At 46.1% G+C, this 12500-nt stretch overlaps 1 protein-coding gene across 4 annotated transcripts in view; it reads left to right on the top strand.

Moving 5' to 3' along the window:
• The window catches only part of fam184aa (family with sequence similarity 184 member Aa), a 39541-nt gene that overhangs the window by 6798 nt on the left and 20243 nt on the right, over positions 1–12500 (top strand). For all 4 annotated transcript variants that reach the window (XM_048240288.1, XM_048240296.1, XM_048240304.1 and 1 more), the window contains exons 7-10: positions 1582–1743; positions 2297–2418; positions 5690–5840; positions 10875–11087. In XM_048240288.1, the coding sequence (XP_048096245.1) occupies positions 1582–1743; positions 2297–2418; positions 5690–5840; positions 10875–11087 (648 nt within the window). The remainder of the gene's footprint in view (positions 1–1581; positions 1744–2296; positions 2419–5689; positions 5841–10874; positions 11088–12500) is intronic.

Genomic DNA, 12500 nt, shown 5'->3' on the forward strand with positions numbered 1-12500 from the left:
TAACGTATTAAGAGCTCCAAATGTGCGTGTGTGTGTGTGTGTATGCCAGTCCAATTTCTAGGCTTCTCCCACTCTCTTCCGTTTTCGTGTGTTCCGCTACACCGAACCGCTCTAGTATTCGATTGGAACCGCTCTAGTATTCGATTGGAACCGCTTGGAACCGCTTGGAACCGCTCTAGTATTCGATTGGAAACGGGCCACGAACACCTCCTCCAAGCGATCTCCGTCTGTTTGTTTTGTTTTCTGAAACAGAGTGTGATTGCTGCTTTCACAAATACCCAATCAAACCGATCTTTGGGGGAAACGCTCCATGTTCCGAGTTAAAGAGCTAGGTGTGAAAGCGCCCTCATAGAACTCAGTCCATTAATTGGATTGGATTGGATAGGATTGGAATATATTTTAATGTCCCCAAGGAGCAATTTGGTTCACAACAAGTAGCCACCAAAAATTCAGTCAATCAACATAAAACATGAGATAACGGTAATAAATAAGCAATGCAATGTAGTTACCTTACAATAACAGCTTCAAACACATTTTGATGCTACACTGTCTTAGAATAAGGGAAATGGAGTTCCTGGCAATATGCACCTGGAATTTGTGGTATTGTACTACGTGGCATTGTTGTCGTGAGTAGGACCATCTATTTTAGACAAATTGGGTACCCCCTTAATGTTAAATGGCTACACAGTATGTTGAAATATAGGACATTTCCTACATTGTCTTACTTTAAAGCTTCTCAGAAAACCTCTCATAGCACTCCACAGGCTATTCACAGACCCTTGTATACTGGGTCTTATAATGCGTAAACGATACCAGTGCTCTCTAAATATCTATCACTTCCAATGGCTTGCACCACGCAATGCTGGTTTGCCGCTGCATCAAGCAAAGTACTGTGGTGACAACTTTTTTGTGCTGAACCCAGAGGCCAGTGCAAATTGCATAACTAGGGCCATCAGTCAGAACACTCGCTGGCTTTTCAGAAATGCTTAGTTCACACAGTGCTTCACCTAATCTTATGTGAACGCTTAATGGCTTGTCTTGAATGCTGTCTTGATACCTAAGGGCTCATGCCTGTGTCCCGTTATGTTGTTCTTTTCATGTCACTAAAACGAAAGGCTTTGACTAAAGCTTTGATATCTACAAGTAGGAAGTGACAGAAAATATATTATTTTTAGTATGACTGATGCCCTGACTCCGTTTCCTCTTTGAGACTTAATGGCCTGTCATCTGTGTGCAAGAGAAACAGTTATTTGTAAAGTGACCGTGAGATTTTGAAATTGAGCACAGAAATGATCAATGTAATATATTTTTGCTTAATTTTTGATCTGATTACCTCGACTGCTACTTATTCTTCCTCCTAACATTTCACTGGCTATCCGAATTTGAATCATTTACACAAACCCACAAAAGACTTCAATTTGGCAGACATTAAGCTGCCTAAGCAATGTCTGACAAGTCAATATCAAGGCGCCCCACACCTACAGCACGTGTTGCATTGTGGATCTGCATTGATCTTTCAATCTTCGCTCTGAGCGTGCAGATTAATTAATGAGAACACCCACTCATCTCTCCGTCTGTCAGGTGTCTCACCTGCAGGAGCTGGTGAAGGACGGCGAGCTCAATCTGCAGTCCGCCCAGGGCCACATCTGCTGTCTGAAGGAGACGCAAGAGAAGCTGCTGATGGAGCTGGATGCCACCCGGTCCCGCGTCAGGGAGACCAGCAACATGCTCACGGACCTCCAGGTGAGAATGGGTGACTCAGCACAAATCAGCACATTTCTTTGTTAATCCCACTGGGGGGATTTTTATTTATTATTTTGTAGAACAATTAATGCACAAAATGACTTGTCTCCGCGTGTGCTTTGACTGGCGATAAAAACATCAATGAGTCGGGGCTGTTTGAAGTGTGCTAGGCCTGGGAAATGGATTAGCCACCCTGGCAGAGTAATTAACAGAGAAATGAGTCCACACGCAGCTTCTGAGGCGACCCGAGCGGATGCTATTGTTCCTTTTCTCGGGGTCTTGGCACTCTAAAATGGAGACAGCCTCTCTCAGTGGACTCCATTTTGTTACGAGTGCCGTGGTTTTGACTGTGCTCTGTACACTGTGGTCGTGACTCATTCTGCTCTTTTGCATGCCTTTCTCCCACACCTAACACACACACACCCAAACACACAAACACACACATGCACACTCCTCTCTGCACACACACATATAAACATATTAACAAATATATACACACTCCAACCTACACACACACACACATACGAATGCACAACCCATGCACAACACACAGGAGGAGATTGAGACACAGAAACAACAACATGATGCCAAGGTCATCTCCATCAAGACCGAGGAGAAGCAGAAGATGGACAAAATGGCCGAAGACCTGGACATGAAGTGGACAGCCGCTCTGAGGTGTGTCTTTCCTCTCCTCTCTTCTCCTCTCCTCTCCTCTCCTCTCCTCTCCTCTCTTCTCCTCTCCTCTCCTCTCCTCTCCTCTCCTCTCTTCTCCTCTCCTGTCCTCTCCTCTCTTCTCTTCTCCTCTCCTGTCCTCTACTCTACTCTCCTCTCCTCTCCTCTCCTCTCCTCTCCTCTCTTCTCCTCTCCTGTCCTCTCCTCTCTCTCTCCTCTCTTCTCCTCTCCTGTCCTCTACTCTACTCTACTCTCCATCTCCTGTTCTCTCCTCTCCTCTCCTCTCCTCTCCCCCCTCTCCTTTCCTCCCCTCCTCTTCTCTCCTCTTGGGAGCTCTTAAATAGCACATCATCATCTCTGTGTGTGCTCTCTCTCGCCGCTGCACAATCCATGACAAATCCTATAAAGGAGTTGTCCAGGGGGATTAGCATATGCTAATTAGCACCACAGTGGGTTGATATTGAATTTTCCGAGGCAGTGTAATTACTGACACTTCCTGGTGCTGAACTTTAGAGCGCCGGGACTCGCCGACGCGCTGCCATGCCGCTCTACTCCGCTCTGACACGTTGTGATATCCGCACGCTCCCGCACACACACTTTGCGCTCAGTCTGTCTCACGCGGTCTTTCTGCTGCGTGTACGTCTTCACACTCTTTCATGTTGTGCTTTTGCTCTCCTTCTCTCTTTCTCTCTCACACACACCCTCTCACTTCTGTCATTTGGTGGTTTTAGTGTCACACACATGCTTTCCATCTCTCTGCCACCACACACACACACACACACACACACACACTCACAGTGTCATGTTTTGAAGCCGTCTGCTCATTTATCACTTTCCTGCTCCTCATTGTTAAATTCCGTTGCTTTCACTCAATCTCACACACTTTCACTGTCCCTCTCAAGCGAACGATGAATAAGTACCTGTGCATTTCACTCATGCAGAACTGAATACACTAACCTCCTCCCTCTCACCATCTCATACAGAACTGAGTACATTAACCTATGTGTGTGTGTGTGTGTGTGTGTGTGTGTGTGCTGAGCTCTCGATATCTCGAACAGAATGGTTACTCTGGGTGTCTCGATTCCCCCTCTCTCCCCTCTCTCTCTCTCTCTCTCCTCTCCCCCCTCTCTCTCTCCCCCCCTCTCCCCTCTCTTTCTCTCTCTCTCTCTCTCTCTCTCTCTCTCTCTCCCTCTCTCTCTCTCTCCCTCTCTCTCTCCTCCTCTCTCCTCCCTCTCTCTCTCTCTCCCTCTCTCTCCCTCTCTCCCCCTCTCTCTCTCTCCCCCCTCTCTCTCTCTCTAACTCTCCTCCTACTCCCACTGTGCTTTGCTCTCTCTCTCTCTCTCCCTCTCTCTCTCCCTCTCTCTCTCTCTCTCTCCCTCTCTCTCCCTCTCTCTCTCTCTCTCTCTCCCCTCCTCTCTCTCTAACTCTCTCTCTCTCTCTCCTACTCCCACTGTGCTTTGCTCTCTCTCTCTCTCCCTCTCTCTCTCCCTCTCTCTCTCTCTCTCAAATTCAAATTCAAATTCAAATGTGCTTTATTGGCATGACTCAGAAAATAGTGTTGCCAAAGCGGTAACATGACATTACAAACATATACAATTTGTTTTAAGGGGGGGTCAAAGGGAAACTTATCTAAACTAAAAGAAAACTTATATTTAAAAAAAATAGTAACTAAATCCATGTTAAAGAAAACTTAAACATGCATTCTTAAATCTATTTTTAAAGGAAACTTATACAATAGTCTATATAAAACTATTTAACAAAAACTATATACTGTATGCACTTTTTCTATGTGAAGTTTTCTCTTAAAATGTGGCAGGACTGTAAATATTGGTAGGCTAAGTGGGCACATTTATCTATTTCTCCCAGGAGGAATTGTAGTTTTGTTCATTGGTGGCAGTCCATAAAGGCGGGACAAGTGATTTCAATTTGTGGGTAGAATAGCTCTTAAGTGTTGATAATTGGGACATTCTGTGAGGAAGTGGCATTAGTCCTCACTCCATTATTACAAATTTACATATTAGATCTTCGAGCTATCAGGTTTGGCGGTGTCTACCCTTTTCTATTGCAAGGGAATGATCACTCAGTCGATACTTTGACAGGAGTTTTTTCTATGGCGATGGTTTTAATTTAATTTAAATATGGGTGCCAATTTTGTAATCAATTCGAATAGTTCTGTAGCAGTGTAGCTTATTTACTTGTTCGATTTTGCATTTCCATGTGTTAATGTAGTTTTTGTTTTGCTGTGTTCTCTACTTCTTTTTGCTACTGAAACAATACTTGAGCTGCAGTTTTTTCAGGTTGTGTTTTGTATTATGAAGTTTAAGGGGTCACTCTCTGGTGTTCACTCCTCAGCTGGGCAGCAGTGTGGTGATATTGCTCCTGTTGCTAGTCTGAAAGATGATGCCAAATTTGGTTGCTCTTTTTTTTGTATGTCTACAAGGAGGAATCTTCCAAGCTCAGCTCTGCAGCTCTCTCTCTCTCTCCCCCTCTCTCTCTCCCCTCCCCTCTCTCTCTCTCTCCCCTCTCCCCCTCTCTCTCCCCTCTCTCTTTCTCTCTCCCCCCTCTCTCCCCTCTCTCTCTCTCCCTACTCCCACTGTGCTTTGCTCTCTCTCTCCCTACTCCCACTGTGCTGCTCTCTCTCTCTCCCCCCTCTCTCTCTCTCTCCTCTCTCTCCCCCCTCTCCCCCCTCTCTCTCCCCCCTCTCTCTCTCTCTCTCTCTCTCTCTCTCTCTCCTACTCCCACTGTGCTTTGCTCTCTCTCTCTTTCACTCTCTCACTCTTACACTCCGTGTCATGATCATTCTCTCTTTCTGTCTCTCTTTCGCTCTCTCTGTCCATCACTTTCTGTCTACCAATCTTCCTTATCTTCCGTCTCTGTGTCTCTCTGGCTGTCTTCCTCTCTCTTCCTCTTTTTGTCTTTTTCTCTCTCTCTTTATCATCACCCCATCTTTTCCTCTTCCTCTTCCTCTCTCACTCTCTCTCACTTCTTCTCCAACCTCCTCTCTAAAAGTTGATATGTGGTAAGAAAACAGAACAAGCACAAGTGCAATTGCACCATGTTTCTATGAGTGTGTGTGTGTGTGTGTGTGTTGTTTCTTCAAAGTGCTTCACAGATGAAGTAACTCCCTCTTTCACTCCTCCTTCCTCTCTCTCTCTCCCTCCCTCTGTGTGCGTGTGTGTGTGTGTTTGTGTGTTTGTGTGTGTGTGTGTGTGTGTGTGTGTGTGTGTGTGTGTGTGTGTGTGTGTGTGTGTGTGTGTGTGTGTGCGCGCATCAGAGCTGAGCTGGAGACTCTGCGTGAGGAGCTCGGTGACGAGCACGAGGCTGAGAGGCAGGCCAGCCTCACACAGCTCTCCCAGCAGAAGGACCTGGAGATGATGGCAGCCCGAGAGACCTGGCAGAGGAAGGTGGAGGACCTGCTGGAGCAGGTAACCTTCTGCACACACACACACACACACACACACACACACACATACAGACAAATACACATGCTCACATAGACACACACCAACCTACACACATACGAACCCACAACCCACACACACGCATACTAAGGCAACCTAACTGGAAGCCCCAGGGGTTTGTGAAGCCTTTGATCGGCTGAAGCAGGTGTGCAGTGTTGATGAGCCATGGTGCTATGAGCCATGCTAGCCCTGCAGAGCTATGAGCCATGCGAGCCCTGCAGAGCTATGAGCCAGGCGAGCCCTGCAGAGCTATGAGCCATGCTAGCCCTGCAGAGCTATGAGCCATGAGCCATGCGAGCCCTGCAGAGCTATGAGCCATGCAAGCCCTGCAGAGCTATGAGCCATGCGAGCCCAGCCTGAGAACTAGCTGCTTACACCATTTTGTGGCTGGCAGGATCGACCGGATCGAGCGGCGACAACACTATTAGCCAGGAAGCACACACACACACATATACACACACATATACACCCTTTTGTGGCTGGCAGGATCGAGCGGCGACAACACTATTAGCCAGGAAGCGCTCCTCATCCATCTCTGCTAGTGGTGGGCTGAGTGTTGCGATATGCGCAGGATGTGTATCGGCTTCCGCTGAACCATGTCAGATGTTCGTCCTCCAACTTCGAATGTCTGAGCAGGATTTTGTTTGTTTGTTTTATGGTGTGTGTGTGTGTGTGTGTGTGTGTGTGTGTTTGTGGGGGCACGGTGTCTTCAGGGTGGAGCAGTCTGATCTGTCTGATGTCTCATCAGTCAATCTGAGGGGAGGCCTTTGGTGTCATCCTGCAACACCCCCACCCCCCCCCCCCACATACACACACACACACGCACACGACCACAGACACACACACACATATAACCCCCCCCCCCACACACACACACACACACACACACACACACAGACACACACACACACACACACTAACATACACACACACACACACACACGACCACAGACACACACACACCCCCCCCCACACACCACACACACACACACACACACACACACACACACTAACGCACACACACACACACACACACACTAACACACACACACATACACACACACACACACACACACACACACACACACACACACACATTCTCATTGACGTCCATCTGTCTATTTCCCTCTGCCTCACTGTCAATCCTCAATCACTAGTCACTGTCTCTCTGAGCGTTTAATGTGTAAGTGTGAGGGGGCATGTTTCAGACAGGCAGGCTTTACATGGGACATGTCAAGAGCTTTGAGACAATAGAAATCGGCGTGACGTAAATGAGTCCATTTGAATTATCTTCACGCGTATGCCACGCGTATCCTGTGTCCGATTGGTGTGTCGGTTGTCCACATCCTCAAAAATGAAGAGGTAATTAACATTCATATGAATGTTACGGAGCAATTGTATCTAGGCACAGTACGTAGCCATACATGGGCCTGCAAGACCAACTTCATTTACGACTCTGGGTCTTAATTCTGTGGTCTGCCCTCAGTTGGAGACCTCAAGTAACACAATCAGTTGCGTGTGCGAACTCACCCAAAAGCTTGGACAAATAAAAACTCACCCAAAAGCTTGGACAAATAAAAATAAATAGGCATCTAAAAGGAGCACATGATGCAGTAGCTCTGTGTTAGCGCAGGTCTTTTGCTTGCTGGCTTCATAGCGGTAATCTTCTCTGTCCAGTTATTAATTTGAATCTTCTCCAGGGCATAGTTTTGATTCATATTTTATACCGGTAAGATTATGATGAATGGTGCATATTTAATCTAAAGTAGATCTAATTTAAAACGCATAATTTTATTGCACTTTGAGGTCATATCCTCTGGACATGTACTATAAATGAATACAGTACTGTAATACATAACTATTGCTCACATTTGTATGAAATGTAGGTCCCTTGTAAAGCAATTTCTGTCTCATTACATCAAACTACAGATCCGCTACCCGATCTGGCAAACTTACATAGTGATTTATAGCCGATAGAGAGGGCTGCGGTTTAATGCAGAAGTGCTGTTCACCCTGTTACGAGTTGATGAACCACTGAAATGATTTTGGAAACATTATTTTAAGGTACAAAAACTACTCTTTGGTGTTGCTTTCATGATTTTTGAGCAGTTATTTTCTCCAACGTGCGTGTGTGCACGTGCTTGTGCGTGTATGTGTGTGGAGAGTGCATGTGTGCGTGTGTGTGCGTGTGTTTGTGTGTGTGAGTGTGTGTGTGTGTGTGTGTGTGTGTACGTACCATAGATACAGTATGTATGGTTTCTATAGACAAGTGCAGCTGCCTCTTACTCTTTCATTTTTATTTTCCACTCCCTCCCTCCCTCCTGCTGCTGTAATGCCCTGAGCTGCATACACCCCCTCTCTCTCTCTCTCTCTCTCTCTCCCTCTCTCTCTCTTTGTCTCTCTCTCTCTGTCTCTCTCTCTCTCTGTCTCTCTCCCCCTCCCTTTATTACTCTTGCTGCCATAATGCCCTGAGCTGCATACACCCCTCTGTCTCTCTATTTTCTCTCTCTCTCTCTCTCGGTCTCTCTCTCGGTCTCTCTCTCTGTCTCTCTCTCTCTCTCTCTTTGTCTCTCTCTCTGTCTCTCTCTGTCTCTTTCCCTCTGTCTCTCCCCCTCTCTCTCTGTGTCTCTTAGTCTCTTTAATCCGCTGAGACAAAATTTCCCAGAGCCTCAAAGACTCCCACAGTGTAGGTGATCTCATCCGTTCTTCTTTCGCACAGCTCAGTGGACGCGTCTGACTCGATGCGTGCACTACTGTGTTAGCGTGCTGCTACTGCTGCTGCTGCTAACGCCGTCTCTGCTCGTCCTCCTCCACCACCCCCCCCCCCCACCCTCCTCCACCACCCTCACCCTCCTCCACCACCCCCACCCCCCTCTTATATTTTTAGACCCCGACTCACAGCGCTTGCGATGAGGATTTGTGTTTTCCGTCCCTTTGGAGTGTATTTGCGCTCTCTGTTCTACTGTACTGCAGCAGCTCTCTTTTTCTCTTTCGTGTTCACTGGACTCTAATCTTGGCTCCAGCTTACCAGTATTTCAGATTGTATGAGGATCAAACTATTTGTTTTGGTTATTTTTGCCCTCCTCCTCCTCTCTGTGCACGAGGTTGCTTGTGCAGGTTGGCCTGTTGAGATTACGTTCCTATGGTTTTGTTTTAGATAACCCTGTGGCGGCGCCGTGAGAGAGACATAGCCCCTTACTGTGCCGTGTAGTAATAAATCATTGGCAAAGCCTCACTGTCAAAGACCACCTGCCAAGCTCATGCTAAGGTGTGCCGGAACAATTTTCCTCAGGAGTTCTCCTAATGTGCTTTCAGCTGTCGCCAAAGGCCACTCCAGCTGTTAGCCAGATGATTTGCTTCCGGAAAAAAAAACAAGCAATTGGTATTTATTTTTTTTAAAACAACCACAGGTCTTGAGGCACCTGTGATGTTTGTCTTCTGTTAAGCTCCCAGTTTAGCCTCCAGGTCCTCAGAGGACACGGAAAAGACAAAAAACAAACAAAAACAAAGGAATGCCATGAAGCGCACTGCAGCCTGTCAAGCCGTGGCACCTGAGATCCACTCAGACTCGTGTTTCTGTAAGCTGTGACTTTGGATGTTCCCTCTCAACGCATCTGCATCTCTCCTATGTTCACTCTCCCTATACTGAACAGTAACATCTAATCAGAAAACATCAAATCAAAAACACGGGTAAGGGGTATTTAGCCTGTACAATACCTGAAGGGTCATTCATCGGGGTGGTGGTAGCGTAGTGGTTAAGGAGCTGGGTAGTCTGAAAAGTTGTGGGTTCAATTCCCGGCTTCCACCGTTGTGCCCTTGAGCAAGGTACTTAACCCCAAGATGCTCTGGGGACCATGGTAATATAGTTGACATATGTAAGTCACTTTGGATAGAAGTGTCTGCTAAATGAACAAATGTAATATAGTTGTCATATGTAAGTCACTTTGGATAGAAGTGTCTGCTAAATGAACAAATGTAATATAGTTGTCATATGTAAGTCACTTTGGATAGAAGTGTCTGCTAAATGAACAAATGTAATATAGTTGTCATATGTAAGTCACTTTGGATAGAAGTGTCTGCTAAATGAACAAATGTAAATAGTTGTCATATGTAAGTCATATGATAGAAGTGTCTGCTAAATGAACTTTGTAATATAGTTGTCATATGTAAGTCGCTTTTGGATAGAAGTGTCTGCTAAATGAACAAATGTAATATAGTTGTCATATGTAAGTCACTTTGGATAGAAGTGTCTGCTAAATGGACAAATGTAATATAGTTGTCATATGTAAGTCACTTTGGATAGAAGTGTCTGCTAAATGGACAAATGCAATATAGTTGTCATATGTAAGTCACTTTGGATAGAAGTGTCTGCTAAATGAACAAATGTAATATAGTTGTCATATGTAATATAGTTGTCATATGTAAGTCACTTTGGATAGAAGTGTCTGCTAAATGAACAAATGTAATATAGTTGTCATATGTAATATAGTTGTCATATGTAAGTCACTTTGGATAGAAGTGTCTGCTAAATGAACAAATGTAATATAGTTGTCAAATGTAATATAGTTGACATATGTAAGTCACTTTGGATAGAAGTGTCTGCTAAATGGACAAATGCAAATGTAAATGCCAGCAGCACATGGCCCCAGTCGTGGCGCGACTGGCTGGGGCACCTGCACCGTATGCCGGCGTCCCGGGTTCGATTCCCGCCCCGTGGTCCTTTCCGGATCCCACCCCCGACTCTCTCTCTCCTGCTCGCTTCCTGTCATTCTCCACTGTCCTATCATTCATTGGCATAAAAAGGCCGACATTTTTTATTTTGTTTTAAATGTCAGCAGCACAAAGTGAGATTAGCAAATCTCTGTCTCTTTTGTCTCTCTCTCTCCCCTCTTTCTTTGTCTCTTTCTTCTGTCTGTCTGTCTATCTTGCTCTCCTTTTTCACCACTCTCTCCCTTTCTCTCTCTCTCTCTTTCTCTCCCCCTCCACGCTGTGGCTCAGATCTCCCTACTGAAGCAGAGTTTGGAGCTGCAGTTGTCCCAGTCCAAGAGTGCCCTGCAGCAGATGCAGTCCCAGTTCGCCCAGGAGCGTGAGCACCTGGCGCAGGAGATGCAGGAGATGACCCTGGACAACCAGCACCGCGAGCGACGCCTCCAGGAGGCCCACTGCATCGCCGTACAGACCATGGAGGAGGCCCGCCAACGCAACCTCAGGGTAGGGGACGGTCACTAAAGTTAAGCTAACCTCAGGGCCTGTCGCAGTCGCTAAAGCTCAACCAGCCTCAGGGTAGGGGACGGTCACTAAAGCTCAGATAACCTCAGGGTAGGTGACGGTCACTAAAGCTCAGCTAAACTCAGGGCATGTCGCAGTCGCTAAAGCTCAACCAGGCTAACCTTAGGGTATGTGAAAGTGTAAAGCCAAAAACCTAGGCAGCCTCAGTATACATTTTAGTCACAAGTGCCTGGATATCCTCAGGGTATGTATGCAAAGCAGGGTTCAGCTAGCTTAAGGCTGGGATACCCTTGCTAGTGTTTAACCTGCATAAAGGCACAATGCTAACCAGACGTTAGCAACTCAGGGCATAGATCAAGCTTACCCGAGTTTAGCCAACATGAACATACATTATGCCAACTAGAGTTTAGCATACAATATATGAACCAGAGTTTAAGAGCAGCAACACTAAGCTACTTAATGCTTAACGCACAAGCTTGCCAATATCATTTTTTTGGTGTACTGACCTCGGGGAGCAGAAAGCTCCATTACATTTTACGTGCCTCATGGAAAGGAACACTAATCTGTGTGTATTAAAGTCATCATCTGCTATCTAATGAATATTGATGCCCATCAGCCGCAGGGGACTGAATGATATCCAGGGCCCGCTGACTGTCCAGGGCACAGTCACGCTAACAAACAACACAAACGAAATACACGGCAAAATCTGGATCTTAGTTTCTGTGTGTGTACTTTGTACACAATAATTAAGACACTTAAAGAAGCCGTGCACATTAAAAAAAACGGGTCAACCGCAGTGAATCACAGTCACAAACTTTGCCCTCGGTAGCAAACAAGTAAATGTTGGATCCTGCAGTCATCATCCTAGACCTGCAGTGAACCAGTGTTGCTATTCCCCAGAGGCAGTGTGGTGAATCAGATAGTGTTTGTTTGAGTCATGGTTTCCTGCTTTCATGGTCATCTGCTTCAGAAGCACTTGCTTTGCTTTGTATTTTTCTCATTTGACGTTTCATCACAAGTGGCTCATTGATGCTTCAAGTGCCTCCTTGACACACATTGATCTGATCTGATGAGAAAATGATCTAGGAGAAAACACATTGTAAATGTAACCTGTGGTGCGTCAGCACTGGGCCTTAAGCCCAGGAGTGTTTGTGTCGCTAGCAGGTCTCTTGAGGTGAGGGGGGGTGCGGTTTACTTGCAACACGACACTCTGCAGTACGTTCTGGGTACCGATGCACAAACAAACAAACAAGCATGGCTTGATAGCATCTGACTGTGAAATGGATCTGATGTAGCCGTGACCCCAACCTGGTGCAGTTTAAGGATGGATCCACCCAGGACACCAATAAAATAAAAATTACACCTGATTCTGTCCAGTAGCTGAACTGAGGTGTA

The sequence above is a fragment of the Alosa alosa genome, chromosome 1, assembly GCF_017589495.1.
Source record: "Alosa alosa isolate M-15738 ecotype Scorff River chromosome 1, AALO_Geno_1.1, whole genome shotgun sequence".
Classification (NCBI taxonomy): domain Eukaryota; kingdom Metazoa; phylum Chordata; class Actinopteri; order Clupeiformes; family Clupeidae; genus Alosa; species Alosa alosa.